The sequence below is a fragment of the Ictidomys tridecemlineatus genome, chromosome 5, assembly GCF_052094955.1.
Source record: "Ictidomys tridecemlineatus isolate mIctTri1 chromosome 5, mIctTri1.hap1, whole genome shotgun sequence".
Taxonomy (NCBI): Eukaryota; Metazoa; Chordata; class Mammalia; order Rodentia; family Sciuridae; genus Ictidomys; species Ictidomys tridecemlineatus.
In genome coordinates, this window is record NC_135481.1 from 82,614,188 (window position 1) to 82,633,270 (window position 19,083).

Genomic DNA, 19,083 nt, shown 5'->3' on the forward strand with positions numbered 1-19,083 from the left:
CATCATTACACAGATCTCTCCTATTTCCCTTTTATAGCCACATTCAATTCCCTCTGTCCCCTTCCCTCTATAAAATGGTTGGCAGTAATCTGTTTTCCATTTCTATAATCTTGTTGCTTCAAGAATGTTGAAAGGGATTGAGTTTTTCACCATGCATAATTATCTGGAATTCACCCAAGATATTGCACATATCCATAGTTTGTTCATTTTTAACTGTGGAGTCATATTTTAAGGTATACATGTACCACTGTTTGCTTGTCCATTCACCCATTCAAGAAATTTTGAGTTATTTTTGGCTCTTACATATAAAGCGGCTATGAATAGCAATACAGGGTGTTGCCTGAAAATGTGTTTATAATGATATGCAACTCTTTTCCTAACTTTCTGGCTGATAACCACAGAGCAAAGGACATCAAAGCATTTGACAAATATCCTAGACCACTTCCTTATAACTGACAATTAAATAATGACTCATTCTTATCAGTACTTGCAGTTTTACAACTATCTCTTACCTGACCTTGCAAAGTCCTTGACTGAGCCTTAACTAGATAAGATATATGTTTTTCAAAGCATATTATTTGAAACATGAACTCCTGAAATGTTCCTAAAAGGTAGTGGTGGAGGGGGGTTCATGGTCACATTGAAGAATATATTACTCTTGAAATTAACAAATGCACACTGGTGTACAAAGGAGGAATTCAGTAGCCAGCTACCCAAATTCACATCCCAGCTTCATCACTAGGAAATAGTAACCCTTGGCAAGACACTTAACCTTCCTATACCTAAGTGTCTTCATTTGTAAAAGGAATAGTATTCCACTCATATGAATGGAAGAATGTGAGGACACATAGAAAGCACTTGATAAATATTATTTATTTATTTTTATTATTGCCATGACAAATTTAAATTTTCATAATACACATGCCAGGCCCTATTCCTGGAGATGCAGATTCGTTAAGTCTGGGGTAAGAGTCTGGTCTTGATGGAAGCAGAGGCTCAACTTTATTAAAAATATGTCCAAGATAACACTATAGACAGTATTTAAATGCAGACCAAATTTCTTGGAGGGGAGGCGTTACATTTGTGTCCATGTACAAATTTAGTACATCCTTTAAATGATTAACTCTGCTATCCTGAAGAGTGTAGTTCTCTCTCATGTTGGGATTATAACATCATAAACCCATGATTCCTCAAGAGGTAGTTCAATAAAACAAAAGCAGTTTGGTGCAGTTCACATACATACACACACACACACACACACACACACACACACACACACACACACCTAAATATATAGCAATTAGCATGGATACATGAAAATTTTAGCTGTGGGTCATAGCTTAGCAAATCAAATCTACAATAAGACATTATTTCCTTAGAAATGAAACAATCATGATTGCTATTATTTCTGAAGGTTCTACCACCACAGTGCTTGTTTCCAAAGATCTCTTTCTGATCAAATACGAGGACAATTTCCAGGGCACACAGGGAATCATTCTGGAGGCGGTGGCAATCTTCTGACCACTTCCATAGCAATCCTCAGGTAGGCTTTAGCCTAGAAGAAAACAGATTCATTTGTTCCACATGAACTGTTTGTCATAGATGCCCACTGTATTTGATGGTAAAAAGGTTGGCTGAGAGGAAGAAATTCAGTAGGGAGGAGATAATGCTGTGTATATTACAAGTGAAGCAGGGGAGAAAGGATTTTAGATTATGGGAGGGTAATTATTTGGAAGGCGACTTTCTGAAAAAAATATGTAGAACCAGCAATTACTGTTTTTCAAACTCTAATCCTAGTGTCAACACACTAGAAACCCTGTGTAGTTGTAGAAAAATTATACCTTCCTCCTCTGATAAGTTGATAATCCTGAGTTAGATACTACCAGAACTGCTTTGGCATAGAGGTCTTAGTCATTTTAAGGAGGATTATTTATCACCACCCTATGGTTTATCTTTAGAAAGCATTTTCTTTATTCTAAATGGTTTGTAACACCAGCACTGAGTACCTGTGGGCTCTTTTACCTAGCAAATTTTGGGTGTCATCCAAGAATTTCTGGTTCAGTGTTACACTCTTCATCACTGGGATCTGCAGTGCAATGAATTACTAAGAGAAGCTTCTAAGCCACAGAGTGGGCCACAAATTAAACCAAAGCCCATGTGTCCTAGTTAGAACAATGATCATAGTATTTGAATTTTATAAATTTTAAAAACTAATTGCCATGCAAATATTACCTTCTTGACTTATCCTACTCATAAAACACAACAACAAAACAAGCAGTAAGATTTTTTAAAACTATTGATGTCTACATTGATATATTTACAGTCATGCACCCTATACCACGTATCAGTGATAACAGCTAAAATTTACTGAGTACTTAATATTTGGCAAGTATTTTATTTATCTACATAGTTACCATGGGGGTAAATTCTGTCATTATTCTCACTTTACAGATGAGAAATCAAGACCCAGAAAAGCAAAGAGTCCATCCAGAGCATTAATGCTAGTAGATACTGAGCTGGGCTTTGAACCTAGCTGACCAACCCCTCAGTTCTGCACAGTAAAAAGATATATTTGAGGTGTGTTTGCTGACTTGATGAAATGCGTTAAGGATGCTTCACATATCTTCATTTTTAGAGACTGCCTGAATCTTAAGAGTTGAATTATGTTTTAGTTTTACAAGAAAACTGTTAAAATTTCATCTCAAAAGTTCTTTAAAAAAAGCAGCTTTCTAAACATGGATAAGTTAAATGGTTTTTACTGAGTACCTACTATATCAAGTACTATATCAAGTACTAAGTACTTCACACTTAGTCATGTAAAACAAGCATCATGGGTTCAACTTCTATGAAGAAACTGGAAGTTGTTTTCTCAAGGTCCTAATATCAGCAGACTGGAAAACATTCACACTAGGTCCAACTCACTCTAATGCCCAGCTCTTTCTACTATACCATATATTAAGCAGTTACTCACAACACAAGAAATTATAATCATAATGAATAGTCTAAAAATGGTTTCACTCTGTTATATTTTATAGAATCAATCATTTTTGTTTAAAATGGAAATAACTTGTACTTAAAAATAAATATTTTTCTTGAACTTAATGTGTTAATTTTCACTCATCATCCTTACAAATACTTTTTTTTCCCTCCATACTGTGGGATGTAATGATATAAAGGGAAGCAGAATAGCTTGAGAGTGAAGAATTGGGGCCTTAAAGCAGATAGGCCAGGTTTGGAATCTCAGCGTCAGTACTTATGAGCTGAGGGGCCATTGGTAGGTTACTTGACTCTTCTAGTCTTGTTTTTCACATCTGTAAAATGGTTATAAAATATATTTACCTAAAAGGGCTTGGGGGAATATTAAGTGAGAATAAGGCATGTGGAGTGCTGGCACAGAGGAAGCAGATAGGATTTATGAGGAGCTGCTGCTATTATCATCATACACTTGAGAAATTTGCAATCTCATTAAAGAGCTCATATTAACATGCCCTTTAAGCACATTTCCCACCTGAGGAATAATTAAACTAAACTTCTCCTTTTTGTTTAATACATATCTGGCAAAAAGGTCACACATACATCAGATGTAAAAGATTTGACTGAGATTTCCCAAACACTCTCTTCTTCCATCACCTCAACTCAACACAACCAATCATTCCTTTCTACTCTAGGTCTCTTTATTAAGCCGCCTAGAAGCACAAATGTACATATAGAACCTATTTGTCTGCAACAGTGGAGAAGCCAATATGCAAGAATTTTATGGAAGTTTCCTTTGTCTTTAGATGTTGAAGTTTTAATTTGGCATGCATGGTCATTTCATATTAAGAATGTGAAGTGATACTTTGGAAAATATGAGACAATAAAGTTTCCACTTACATTTGTAAGTCTTTACCACAAGTTTCTTATAGCACATTTTTCTGCACCTAATATTTGTACTTGATAGAAAGGATAAAGCCACAAAATTATCAGTCAATCATGGGCCCATTTTTTGTATCCTGGTCTCAGTCAAGGGCAAAGACAGTTTTAGTTGAATCAACAATTATATTCTGACCTGCATGAGGCCATGCTATTGCGTTTCTACTTTCTAAGTAACCACCTTCCCCTCCACCCCGCACCTTCCTCTATTGCTTTCCCTGGCTGTTAATGCCACTCACATTTGGAGTTTTCCTCCTTTTCCCTAAGTGGTGTGTGTATGCATAGGGTTTGGCCATTTGCTGGGTCCATAGCAGCCTGTCAGTGCTTTTAATTGGTGCTACAAGTCCTTCCAACTTTTCCAATGATATCTCAAATTCACTAAAATTCACACCTTTAAATTAATCACTGCCTTTAGTGTTTGCCTCTTCTGAAAGCTAAATGTTGTCAGGAATGTTAACTCCTTAGTGCCTTTAAAGTATTCTGTGGGTAGAGAACTGAGAGTTCTGACAGTTGGTGCTAGAGGAGGGAGTGATGGGATAGAAGGGAATGTGGATTAAGAAGGAAGTCAAAAACAAAAGATGAAACTTTGCTGATTAGTAATTTTGTTTGTGGATCAACCTCTAAAAGCAAACAAAAAAGTGTAGGGCTAAAGGGCTAATGAGCAACTGTGGGGAGCCACTCCTGAATTACATCAAGCCATGGAGATTTAGGTTTTTTCCATCCACTGCTCCCCTGCACGCATTAGACTGACCAAGGCACATGACCTCTATCTCCGCTCCATGAGGAAGACCCGTCCTCATAGCTCCGAAGTTGGGTGTAACCCGTTGGCAACTGAACAGCCCACCTCCTACCTTATCTGGCAAAGAACATTCCATGAAAAACCTTCCATGTTCCCTGATATAAATAAAGCAAGCGGGAGCGCCATTTTGTTCTTTTTGGTGTGTGCAAGCTCCATCCTAAGGTCGGCTAGCTTGTCCTTTCAAAAACATTTCCTGTGTTCTGTGGTTTTTTTTGTCACACAACCTTTCTTTCTTAGTCTTTATTTCGCAGCCAGCCCATTCTACCAAGAGGAACCCCATTCCCACCACTTGTGCGGGACACAGGCGTGAAGCAACAACTAATTTTACAGTTTCCATTCTATTAACTTTTGTGGAAGTTTATGTTGGCAAGTAAATTCTCCCATTATTCTTTAAATGAAGGTGTATAGGTAAAATGGGCACTGAGCTTCTGCCAGTACCACAGGATCTATTGAAAGTGTTGTGATTACTTTCTGGGAGTGAATTTCCATTTCAGTTTGTAGGGGAAAAGGAAAGAGTTTTATAAGCAGGCAAAACTCATTATGAGTCTAACTAGAAAGATGCATATTCCAAGACTCAATTACAACTTCCTAACCTTCAGGAGTTAACTTCTTTAACACTAAAGCTGGGAACTCTACTCTCATTTCAAAATTCAAATTCTGCCACTGTGAATTTCAAATGCCAATGGAGAGTGACATTTATCTAGTGTTATGTAAGGGAATGGGCATAAGTGGGCTCAGCCCTTTAATAAAGGGAAGAGAAAAGACATTTCGTGTCATGACATCTTAGATGGAAGTTTCAGAAGTTAATAAGTACAGTTGTATTCTATTTGGCATTTTTCAAAGTATTTTCACATTATTATTTCATTTCATCCCCATTATGACATAAATTTATAGGAGTAGAGAAAGGTTCAAGAGGTTAGGGAAATTGCTTCAGGTTACACTTAGAAACTGGCAAACTTGATGATGAATCCCTGCGCCGACTCAGCTTTAGTCTTTTCCTTCCATGCAGAGATCCCCTTTGAGAATTTAACAAAAGTTCTTGTTCAGTTCCCCAGAAAAATGTTTCTTCACACATTCTGGATTTAATTTCAGGGGATTCTCAGACCCATGTGAAGATCATGTTGGGCCTTGCAGCCTAAAAATCCAAGAGGTAGAGTCTGCTTATCCTCTTCTCTAAGCTCTGTGATATTATGAACAGAGTTGAACTGAAACTCAGCTTATATACACAACAGACACTGAACTAACCTTGCAGTTATTAGAAAGTGAAGCAGACAATGCATTGGGAAGAGAATGCATGGGCTGTACATCAGAGGTGAGCGTGGAACTGGCTTTCAGTACTATCTTAGACAAGCTTCCTTAATGTAAATGAACCCCTGCTATTCATCTAAAATAATGTAGATTATTATACCTATCTCCCAAATATGCTATGAGAATCAAATAAAATAATGTATTTAATATACTGAAGCACTATAGAAGAAACTGAAGAAATAATAGCTATAATATAGGACCCAGAAGTTAATATACTGGAAAGAAGCTAACATTTGAAAGGAATAGACTTGTCTTTTAATCACACCTTACAATTTAATACCTCTGTAAATTATTTAAATTCGATAAGCCTCAGGTTCCTCATCTGCAATAACAGGGCTATTTACACATTAATTTTTTGTGAGAATTTCTGAGGACTGAAATAATGTAAATAAAATGCCTGACAATGTCTAGCACACTATAATTAACATTATTATTAAGAAGATGACTAGTGATAACAAATATCTGCAAATCATGAGTAGGAAGTAATATCTTCCATGGAAAGAGAACTAAATACAACATATTATTTTTTCCTTCTTATGGCCATGTCTAAAAAAATTGATCAGATATCTTCATATTCTTACATGAAATTCTCACCATTTTTACAATAACCTCACCAAATCAAAGTTAGCCTAAACTATAAAGGTTTAGGCTGTCCTACAACTCTAGAAATGTTACCCAGAAACAGTAAAATAATGGGTCTAATATTTATGCAAATGTAGATCATATTGTAAAAATATGTAACTCCAAAAAACTCCACAAACACAGTTGTTTAGACTTTCAAATCATCTTAACTATCTTTGGATGACTGTTACATGTTCTCTTCTATTATATTCTAACATCACTGTGATGTGTCTTGCTTTTGGAGAATTTCAAAGAAAAAAAATAATAGGTGGAAAAATATTTAAAAATCAAAACCCATAATTGAAATAAACTAGTAAGTAACTTTTCTTATTTATAAGGAATCACTGTGGGATGTCTAAATATTCTGTTCTTGGGAGGCATTTGAATGTGTGTAATTTTTTAAAAAATCCTTCAATTTTGGTATTTTTCATATACTACATTTATAAAATATACCTATAGTAGTTGGGATTGTCAGGTTTTAATTACGAAAGCAATTAAGAATTATAGTTTTACACTACTCTAAGATTTCAACTCACTCCAGGCAGAATGACAACTATTAAGAATACAAACAATAAGTGTTGGCTGGGATGTGGGGAAAAAGGCACAATCATACATTGCTGGTGGGATTGCAAATTGGTGCAGCCAATATGGAAAGCAGTATGGAGATTTCTTGGAAAATTTGGGATGGAACCACCATTTGACCCAGCTATCCCACTCCTCTGTTCATACCCAAAGGACTAAAAAGCAGCATACTATAGTAATGCAGCCATATCAATGTTTGTAGCAGCACAATTCACAATAGCTAAATTGTGAACCAAACTAGATGTCTTTATTCATAAGTGGATAAAGAAACTGTGGTATATATACACAATGGAATTTTACTCGCCTTTAAAAGAGAATAAAATCATGGCATTTGCAGGTAAATGGATGAAGTTGGAGAACATCATTTTAAGTCAAGTAAGCCAATCCGCAAAAAACCAAAGGCTGGATGTTTTCTATCATAAGTGGATTCTGATCCATAATAGGGGTGGGGAGGGGAACATGGGAGGAATGAAGAAACTTTAGATAGGGCAAAGGGAAGGGAGAGGAAGGGAGGGCATGGGGGTAGGAAAGATGGTAGAATAAGGTGGATATCATTACCCTAAGTACATGTATGAAGACACAAATGATGTGACTACTTTGTGTACAACTAGAGAAATGAAAAATTGTGCTCTATATGTGTACTATGAATTGAAATGCATTCTTTCATGTATAATAAGTTAGAGTACATAAATTTTAAAAAAGAATTAAAGTTTTGCTATCTGAAAGCTATCTATACAAGACTAAAAAAGGAAACAAAATTTTTTTTGGCTTTGAAGAATCGTTTTTATTGTGGAATATAAAAAGAATATAAAGCATAAATATATTACTTTTCTAGTGGAAACACAACCCAGACCAAGAACCATACTTGCTGATAACCTTGAAATCCTCTATTCACTTCTTTCTAGTCATCTCACCAAAGTAGCCACTGCCCTGACTTAATGGTGATCACATCTTTGGGTCTTGGTCTTAATTTTTTTTTAATTTGTTCCAATTAGTTATACATGACAGTAGAATGTACTTTGACACATCATACATAAATGGAGAATAATTTAACATTTAATCCTAAAAGGTGGAGAAAAGTAAAACAATGATAACTGCTATGCTGTATTTACTCAAAGATCATATTACCAGCAACTCAATCACCTGTGCCATAGCTATTAACCCTTAAGAAAGGAAAAAGGCCCTTGGGCCTCTGAGAGAGATAACTCAAAATGAATCAACTTTACTCATCCAAAATTCTTGGTGTAATTTATTCTTTATTTATAGCTCTAGCCAAGCTGGTATCTTTTATTTTTTCAGTTCACAGAAGATTAGACAAAGCAAATTAGAAGGAAAAGGGTAGAGATTATGGAAAGACAAAATAATATAGTACTATAAGGTTACATCCATTAGCTAAGACAAACTATTAGAATAAGATTGACTGGGGATATTCAGGAAAGGGGCACAAAAACTACACCAAAATTGATCTACTAGTTGACAACTCACTTTTTAAAGTTAAATGGCAAGTACTACTTAGGACAGAGAAGATACATTTTACTTCTACTTTGAAAAGATTAAAATAAAAGATTTTATGCTTAAACATTTTATATTTTGGCAATTTTTAAAATCTATTAACTGTATCCCTGATGATATTAGTTAATGAAACATTACTAGTCTTTGCATTCCACCTCTCTGATGATGCACACTCTTTATCTATCCAAGGTAACACTTTATTACATTAGCTTCCCTTCTCCCAACAATCAACTGGACTTGGAATACTGAAATATAATTATCTCATTATATTTCACATATTTTTAATAGTTTTTTAGTTGTTAACAGACCTTTGTTTTATTTATTTATATGCAGTGCTAAGGATTGAACCCAATGCCTCACACATGCTAGGCAAGTGCTCTATCATTGAGCCACAACCCCTAGCCCCTTTATAGACTCTTATTTGTGTTTCTCATGAGAAAACTGGTTGGGTGATGATTCTCTATAAGTGAATTTATTGAGCCAACACTGGCAGCCTGCCATATAAAACAGTGATTAATTTAAATATATTTTGAACAAGTTAACTAAACCTTGTTTATATATATGCTCTCTGAACATGAACAGATAAGCTTGATTATCCCAATGTTATTTTTCAAAAAGTGTATATCCTGTAAAAAGTAATAAAAAATATTTAAAATCATAACTTACCTCATCACTTTCAGGCTGTGAAAACACAACTGGCTGGCCTGTATCTGAAGTCTCCCTTATACTGGGGTATAAGGGGATCTCTCCTGAAAGAGCCCATAAGATATTTGTTAGTACCAGAGAGGTCTGTTACAGGCATTTGGAATTTCACTTTTTAAATTTTGGGAAAAAAAATAAATAAAATCTGAACAGAACTCATTTGAATTAAACTGTATTATGAATATCTTTGAATTAAGCTGAGTCATGACATTCTCAATTTGTTAAATCTCGAACAAAGGAATTTCAAACAAAAATTTAGAAGCAAGAACTGCATGTGAGCACACGAAGTCTATGTGGCAGTCAACCAAGACATGAAGCCTCGATTTGCTTTTCACTGGAGGTCTTTCAGCAAGGAATGGCTTAGGAGACATTTTTAAATTATTTTCCCCTGTAATATCCAGTACAGATACATCATGCCACACAGCAAGAGGAGAAGATGCAGAGGCCCAGTAGTCCAAACAAACTACGACAAAATAACCTTCCGATGCTTGCAGATGAGTAGGCCAACCTGTTGCTTCAGCTGTCTGCCCCTCTATCAAGTAGAATCATCTTTCTTTTGCAATTTACTAATCTATGTACCATTATATGTAACTTGTAAGAGTTTGAAGAGTTCTCAGGAAGTATATAATACAAACCTCCACTATATAGATAGTAGTCGGAGATGTTACCTGATTTCAGTCTCAATCTCTTCATAATTGAATCTGCTGCTCTAGTTCAAGGGGTAACCCTCTGGATTCTGTGACTAAATTAAAAGGCAGGAGATGGGTCCTGAGCTGGAACTCTAAATTATTTTCCCATAATAATGTTAGACATGGCAGTCTGCAGCACTATCCAATTTTTGTGACCTGAAATCACTGTTTCTGTATCATTGTATCAATGTTTCTGATAACATTTTTAGGCTACTGTACACTTGTGAGCCATTGGTTAAAATGTAACTTCCCAGTAAGAGATTGCTTCTTTATGAGATGTTTCAAATTCTAAATAAATGACTTACAAAATTGCACCACTCATAAGTTAGGGAATTACAATATTGTCAACATAATTCAATAATTCCATTATAATTACACATTTACTTTATGATATAAGTGAATGTCAATCTGTTATGTCATTATGCAGATTTGGAAAATTGAACTTTCTAGGTTAGTTAATGAAAACAGTTGCAGAATATAATTAGTGGCTATGATTATAGCGATGTATCAAAATATATCATTAGTATTCACCTAGCATTATAGTTGCTCCAATAGTGCAAATGTTTATTAACAGTAACACATTTAACATTAACTTTTAGAAATTTAATTATAATAGAGAATGTTTTGAAATTCTTTGATCTCTAAGGGATCTTAATTTTTAACTACCTAAAACTAATAATTCATATTCTGTCTCCCTTATTCAGAATGTAATATCTGCTATTTCCCAGAACAGAAACTCACTCACAATTACAATATCAAAACATTTTCTAAAAAGTCCATTAAGTTGTGGATTTTTGAAAAATCTCGTTTTAACCCAAATCTGGGTTTTGCTCACTTAAGATGATTGTAGTTCTTCTCACTAATTTAAATTGATTCTTTAATTCAGTGCTGTGAACAGTGTACATAATATAAATTTCAGGTGTCATATTTTATAGACATTAGCAAACACATAAAAAAGATTATAGATAGAGGAAGATGGCAGTGAGAGAGAGGAAGAAAGAAGGGGGAAGTACTGAGGACACCCAATTGTGTTAATTGCATTTATTAATATGTCCAAGTGAATCCCACAACTATATATAACTATAACGTACTAATAAAAAATATTGTAGAAAGCAGTAAATACTGCCATTTTAAAGCTGTAAAAATGACAAATACAGAAGTGATCAGGAAGGCATTTTTATTTATGCTCTGAGAACTGACACAGAAATCGCATTTATCTGTTTATACTGAAATATATGTGCCCACTTAGCCAACAAATTGATAACCATTATTTAAAATATTGCTTCAAGATCACTGTACTTGGACCACAAAACTTTCTTCTCAAATTTAACTTACAGGCAGTTTTTATCTAGTAGAAATTATTATCATAGTTCGTAGAACAAATCTACCAAAAAAGCCAAAGAAAGGTTAACACATAGAATGGCACTGTACTAACATAATTAAAACACAAAGCCAAAAGCCACTGATAATTTTCTGTGACACTATCACCAAGCTTCAGACCCATCTTCCCTTCTGCAACTTCCACTGCAGAACTTTACAATGTTAAAGAACTTAACAATAACCCACAACCCGCGGACCAACTTCCACTGCAGAACTTTACCTAGAACAACTTACCCAGAACATCAAGATCAAGGGTCTGTGCTAGCTTCTTTGCACCATCAGCACCAAAAATATGAGTTTTGTGTTTACAGTTTGGACACTGGAAAACACTCATGTTTTGGACAAGACCAAGAACCTAGAATTAAAAAAAAAAAAACATTGAAATTAAAATAAAATTACATCATATTTTAATACATCATTTCAGCACTGAGTACCTACTAGGTGGTGATATAATAATAAGTTATAGACTCTGCTCTCAAGGAACTCACAAGGTAGTGAGACATAAAGACATAGGTAATTAATACAGTGATAAGTACTAAAAGTCACTGAGTAAACAGGAGCCAAGAAAAACTGCCTGGGAAGAATAAGAGGAGTTTTTGAGTAGCTCACAGACATTTGTTTCTTCAGGTTGCAAGTGGCAAGAGTGGGCAAGGCCTACAAAAGGAAATACAGGCAGAAGAAAGGGCACAAACTGAAGCAGCCAAATTTAACTATTTGGGCCCACATAATTTGTAACCTAGTGTGTGGTCAAGACAGAAGATGGTTTGTTAAGGAAGGCCAGGGTCAGAAGGTAAGGTGCCAAATGCCATCCATATATCTGAGACTTAGACACAGGAAACCACAAAGGTTTTTAAAGACAAAAAAAGATGATATCAAAGAGTTAGTGTTACACAATCAGATTAGTCCTGATAACAATATGGAGAAAACAAGAGGGGAGAAAATAGATGAAAATAAATAGTTAAGAGCTTACCTGTGGCAAAGTCTCATGGTCAATAATAGCTAACATATAACATATAACAACAACCAACAAACAGGCCCAAACAGTGCTTATTACAGATCACATACTAGAATAAATGCTTTAAAGGGACTATCATATTTTCTCCTCACAAAAAATTCACAAGTATTTTATCACCCCCATTCTATCCTTGTGAAAACTGAGCCTGTCAGTTCTTATTAGAATGTTATTGCTTGAAACAAAGTTTTGTAGTAATATAGAAAATTCCCATCTCTTTCTGGGTTTCCCTAGCTTCTGGCACAAAATAGATCCTTAACAGACATTCACTGGATAAATACACAGGCTCCGCAAATATAATCTGTATTCATGATCCTTTTAATCTCGCTTTCTTATTGATGAAAAACAGTGACTCCCTTCCAGAATAAAAATGCAGAACACTACCATCAGAAGCTTAGAGATAACAATGTCTGGATCATCCTATCAATTCCACCATAAGATTATCACTGCAGAAGATTAGAACATTTACATATAAAATGAAGAATAGCATTGATAGTCCATAATGAAACAGACCAGAAAGTGATAAAATTTGTTATTCTTTTGGAAAGAGGAACAGGAAAGACTAAGGTTGCCCACAACACATATAAATGAAGACAAACAGTGAAAGACATTAATTTGGAGCAAAGCATGTTCTAAGCATCTAATATATATCCTTTTGCTGATGCAAAGTATCACAAAAATAAATTACACTGGGTTTTGGTAATTCAGCACCAACTCCAGAAAGCTAGAAGAAAACATAGCTTCATAGCAAGAGCACTTTTTTTTTTTTATTCACTATGTCCATATGAATATACTTATTGCTTGGGCAGTTTTTCTGCCATTTATGTTAAATGTTTTATATACCCTGACTACAGGGCTTTCAACTTAAACATAAGAAATATCATTCAATAAATAAGATTAGGATATTTATAGACAGTGAAAAATCTAGGCAAGGCATATTTCAATTCATAGAGAACAGGAAAAGCCTTATTACCTTGGAATTTCTTAGACTTCCCAAGACATAAGAATCAAGAATATACCTGCAGTTTGCATGATTTACTTCTCATTATCAAATTATTCTCCATGGATTGTATAACTATCTCATATTCCCTACAGACTACATAAATGTCACAGACATAAAATATGAAACGACAACCAAACAATATTTAATGCACTCTTATTGTATACCAGTAACCAGGCTAAACACAAATGCTAGCATACTGTGGTGAGCCAAACAGACTTGATGCTGGCCCCCTTGAAGCTTGAGCTCTAATTGCAGAAATGCATTAAACAAGAAACACATTTCTGTGGAAGCAAAGCACAAAGTATATGAAAGAGCAGAACAGAGAAGACTCCACTGACTCTAGAAGTCAGAGAGGGTTTCTTTAAGGAAACATTTAACCTAAAAGATACAGGATAACCAGGCAAAAACTAGAAAAAGGGAAGAAAAATATTCAAGACACGGAGCATATGTCTACCTTCAAGAAATTGAAAGGCCAGTCTTGAGGCCTCGGGGATGTGATGAGAGTGACATGCAATCAGGATGGCAAGGCAGGGCATATGGGCCACATTCAGGTGTCTGGGTTCTCTAATGAGCACAGAGAAGCTGCTAACGGTTTCAAGTTACAGAGGCCAAAGTGGCCAGCAGTTTAGTGGACTTACTACTTGGGGTTCCTATCTCAGATTTAAAAAATAACACAAAATATCAGAAAAAAAAACTAAAAAAAATTGTCTTTGTGTATTTACTAAACAAACACAAATTCAGGTCTGTGTGCTCCAAAATCAATCGTGGAAAGGTGATCATTTTTAGTGCTATTTAAAATGTTCAGTTGTCCCAGGCACAAAGTTAGGACTTTTCTCCTCTGCAATTAGGTAATGACATGTAACTTGTTTTGGCCAATAAAAAGTGAGCAGAAATGTCACGTGCCCCTTCCGGGCTGAAGCTTTAAGTGTTAGTTTTTCATTATCTTTCCTTATCCTTTCAGATGGGAGCTGCTCTGTCAGTCTGGGTGCCAGAGTTAGAACAATACAGAGGAAATGTTGAAGCCAAACCACAATGGATATGTAGCAAAAGAAAGGAAACTGGTGTGGTTTTAAACCACTGGAATTTAAGGATTGTTAACACACATGGCCTATCCCATTTTGGCTGATACAGAAGTATATAAAGAAAATATTAGAATTACTATTTTATGATCACCTTTTAAATTTCAATTATTGTGCTTTATAATACAAATAGGATTAATTCAGTAATATATGCATACTATATACTATATATATGTATATATAACATAAATATTCATATATTGGGTATATGTTCAAGCATCATTTACTGATGATTCATAATCAAAAAAGTTAGGAAATAAAGAACCCTCTGTATGTTTGAGAGCCAGGGTTTAGACAACACTTGGCTCTATTACTACTAATATCTAACTTCTTTCAGTTCAAGGATAAATGCCCCAGTAATGTTTCCTAGGTCATCTTAAATAAACTAATTCCACTTAACTTTAGAATTTCTTATCTTAAGAACTTCTCATATGTATATACCTTTGCTTGATTAAAAAATTGATTGTAATGAAACACTAATTTATAGAGGAGATGATATAGCACTGCATGTTAATTGCATATTCACATGGAAAATAATGAATCTCAACCCACTTCTCACCACATACACAAAAGTTAATTCTAAGTAGATGTAGAATCAAATGTAAAAAGGTAAAACAATAATACTTATAGAAGAAAATAGGTAGATGCAGGCAGAGATTTTTCTAGAACCATACAAAGAGGCATTAAACATCAACTTGACATTTTATTAACTAGAACTTCATCAACAGAGTGAAAAGGCAGACCACAGAGCAGGAGATGGTTTTACCTGAAATATATAAATAAATATATAAAGAACTCCTGTAAATCAATAAGGAAAAGTCAGACAACACAATAAAAAACAGACACGAGACTTAATAAGCACTTCACAAAAGAGGATGTCCAAAGTACATTCATGCTTAAGACTAGTTTAGGAAAGATGAAAATCAGTACAACAAAAACAAACACAAATACCAAATGTTGATGAGGATGTGCTCATTTTTCAGCTGGATTATTTGTTTCTAGCTCTTGAGCTGAGTTACTTAGGTATTTTAGATATTAATACCTTATCAAATGTATGGTTTGCAAATACCTTCACCCACAGATGGTTTGTTTACTCTAATTGTTTCCTTGCTTGTGCAGGTGTCATCACATTTATCTATTTTTACATTTGGTGTCTGTGCTTTTGGGTTCATCTCCAAAAGATCACTGGTCAGAACAATGCCAGAGAACTTTTCCCTCATAGTTTCTTCTAACAGTTTTAGAGTTTCAAGTCTTACATTTAAGTCTTTGAGCCATTTTGAATTACTTTTGTATATGATATGAGATAAGGGACTAATTTTATTCTTCTGCATGTGAATATCCAGTTATCTTAGCATCATTTACTGAAGGGACTATCCTTTCCCCATGTGTATTCATGGCACTTTTGTCAAAAAACAATTGGCCACAAATGTGTAAATTTATTTCTGGGTTCTCCATTGTTCTATTTCTTGAATACAAACAGTGTGTACGTTCACTTTGTAAAAATTCATTGTGGATACACCTCCAGTTTGTACCTTTTAGGTAGGTAAGTCATAGTCCAATAAAAATTTGCTTAAATAAAGAGGTAGTCATGAGAAGACTAGTAATAAAGCAATAGGACAAGGAACTAAAACAATGGTATATTACTCATCTTGTATACCTGCACACAAAAATAACCATCTGATTTAAATAGGAAATACTATATAAAAATAAGAAAGTAGCAGTAAAATTAAGATGAGCTGCTTGGGAGAAACAACCTCCTGTTCTTCTTAATACTACAATGAAAGATCTGAAACAAAAGTCTAACCTCAAAGAAGCTGTGAAATGATGAGGTTATAGATCTGCAATGTCCGATCAGATAATCATTTGTCACATGGGGCTACTGACCACTTAAACTGTGGCTGGTTAGAACTGTGATGTGCTGTAAGTATAAAATACACACTGAATATCAATGACAGTATGAGTAAAAACAGGTAAAACATATCAATAATTTTTTAAGTTTGTGTTTAATTTTCAATTTTTTTGTCAAAGCATATCACAGATGCACACAAAAACATGCTCAAATCTTTAAGTGTATGGCTGAATGAACTTAATAAAGTACAACCATGTTACTAAAATCCTGCTAAGTACTGCCAGCACCCTGGAAGTTTCCTTGTTACCCTCCAAAACACTTCCCCAGAGGTATTTATTTTTTTTTGTAAATTTATTTATTCTAATTTGTTATACATGATGGAAGAATACAATTCATTTCATATTACACATATAAAACACAATTTTTCAAGTCACTGATTGTACTCAAAGTTTTTTCACACCATTCATGTCTTTATACATATACCTAAGGTAATGATGTCTAACTCATTGCACCATCTTTCCTACCTCCTTGCCCCCTGCCTTCATCTCCCTACCCTTTGCCCTGTCTAAAGTTCCTCCCTCCCATGCTCCCTACCCATTGCCATTATGAGTCAGCATCCTCACTCAGCCTTTGTTTTTTGGGGATTGGCTTACTTCACTTAGCATTATATTCTCCACCTCCATCCATTTACCTACAAATGCCATGATTTTATTCTCTTTTAATGCTGAATAATGTTCCATTGTGTGTGATTGTAATGTGTGTGTGTGTGTGTGTGTGTGTGTGTGTGTGTGTGTGTGTGTATATATATATATATTTTTTTTTTTTTAAAAACAAAGTTTCCCTAACCATTCATCTACTGAAAGACATCTGGGTTGGTTCCACAATTTAGCTATTGTGAATTGTGCTGCTATAAACATTGATATGGCTGTGTCCCTGTAGTATGCTGTTTTAAGTCCTTTGAGTATAAACTGAGGAGTGGGATAGTGTGGGTCAAATGGTGGTTCCATTCCAAGTTTTCCAAGGAATCTCCATACTGCTTTCCATATTGGCTGCACCAATTTGTAGTCCCACCAGCAATGTGTAAGTATGCCTTTTCCCCATATCCTTGCCAACATTTATTGTTGTTTGTATTCTTGATAGCTGCCATTCTGACCGGAGTGAGATGAAATCTTGATTTGCATTTCTCTAATTGACAGAGATGTTGAACATTTTTTCATGTCTTTTGATTGATTGTATAGCCTCTTGTGAGAAGTGTCTGTTCAGTTCCTTGGCCCATTTATTGGCTTATTTGTTTTTTTTTTTTTTTTGGTGTTAAGGTTTTCGAATGCTTTATATATCCTAGAGATTAGTGCTCTATCTGATGTGCTTGTGGTAAAGATCTGCTTCCATTCTGTAGGCTCTCTATTCACCTCACTGATTGTTTCTTTGCTGGGAAGAAGCTTTTTAGTTTGAATCTATCCCATTTATTGATTCTTGGTTTTAATTCTTGCGCTACAGGAGTCTTATTAAGAAAGTTAGGGCCTAATCTGACATGATGAAGATTTGGGCCTACTTTTTCTTCCATTAGGTGCAAGGTTTCTGGTTTAATTCCTAGGTCCTTGATCCACTTTGAATTGAGTTTTGTGCATGGTGAGAGAAAAGAAAGAAAAGAGAAAAGGTTTCATTTCATTTTGTTACATGTGGATTTCCAGTTTTCCCACCACCATTTATTGAAGAGGCTATCTTTTCTCCAATGTACATTTTTGGTGCCTTTGTCTAATATAAGATAATTATAGTCATGTGGGTTAGACTCTGTGTCCTCTATTCTGTATCACTAATCTACCAAAAGCACTATATAGATTCAATGCAATCCCAATCAAAATCTCAATGACATTCTTTATAGAAACAGAAAAGCAGTTATGAAATTCATCTAGAAAAATAAGAGATTCAGAATAGCCAAAGCAATCCTTAGCAAGAAGAGTAAAGCTGGTTGTATTACTATACCAGACCTTAAACTATACTACAGAGCAACAGTAACAAAAACAGCATGGTATCAGCACCAAAATAGACTGCTAACCTGATTTCTAACACCATAAATTAATTTTATCTGGTCTTGCACTTGATATGAATGAAATCATGCAACACATTCATCCAGCTAAACTATTTCTGTGTGGTTCATTTTCATTAGGTCCCCAAATTTCATATCCATTCTCCTATGGGATCACTTGAGTTATTTTCAATCTTTGGATACTATAAATAATGCTTGTATTAATGTTTTTATATGTCCTTTTGTGGGGGATTGGGTATTAGGTTATACCCCAGCTATCCTTTCCACTATAATTGTAATTTGCATTACCATAATTATTACTTAAATTGAATATATTTAAAAATGTATTGGTCATTTTCATGTCATTTCCTATAAAATGCCTGATCAGGTGTCTGGCTTATTTCATCTGTTCACAGGTGCCTAATTTCACCCATTTTCTCGTTTTTTTATTTTTACTTTTAAAAATATGGCTACTAAAAATTTATAAGTTACATTTATATACAATATATTGGTAGTTATCCTATTTAAAGTTTCAAAGTCCTAATGATGTCCAAAAACATTTTATCAGGTTCTGTGATTTATTATAAATATTTTAATATATTGAATAGA

At 34.7% G+C, this 19,083-nt stretch overlaps 1 protein-coding gene across 4 annotated transcripts in view; it reads right to left on the reverse strand.

The window, feature by feature from the left end:
* Window positions 1-854: 854 nt before the first annotated feature.
* Window positions 855-19,083, reverse strand: part of Nubpl (NUBP iron-sulfur cluster assembly factor, mitochondrial) — a 220,782-nt gene continuing 202,553 nt past the window's right edge. For all 4 annotated transcript variants that reach the window (XM_078050245.1, XM_078050244.1, XM_078050246.1 and 1 more), the window contains 3 exons: window positions 11,740-11,860; window positions 9,401-9,483; window positions 855-1,555 (listed from right to left, as the gene is read on the reverse strand). In XM_078050245.1, the coding sequence (XP_077906371.1) occupies window positions 1,493-1,555; window positions 9,401-9,483; window positions 11,740-11,860 (267 nt within the window). In that variant the 3' untranslated portion in view covers window positions 855-1,492. The remainder of the gene's footprint in view (window positions 1,556-9,400; window positions 9,484-11,739; window positions 11,861-19,083) is intronic.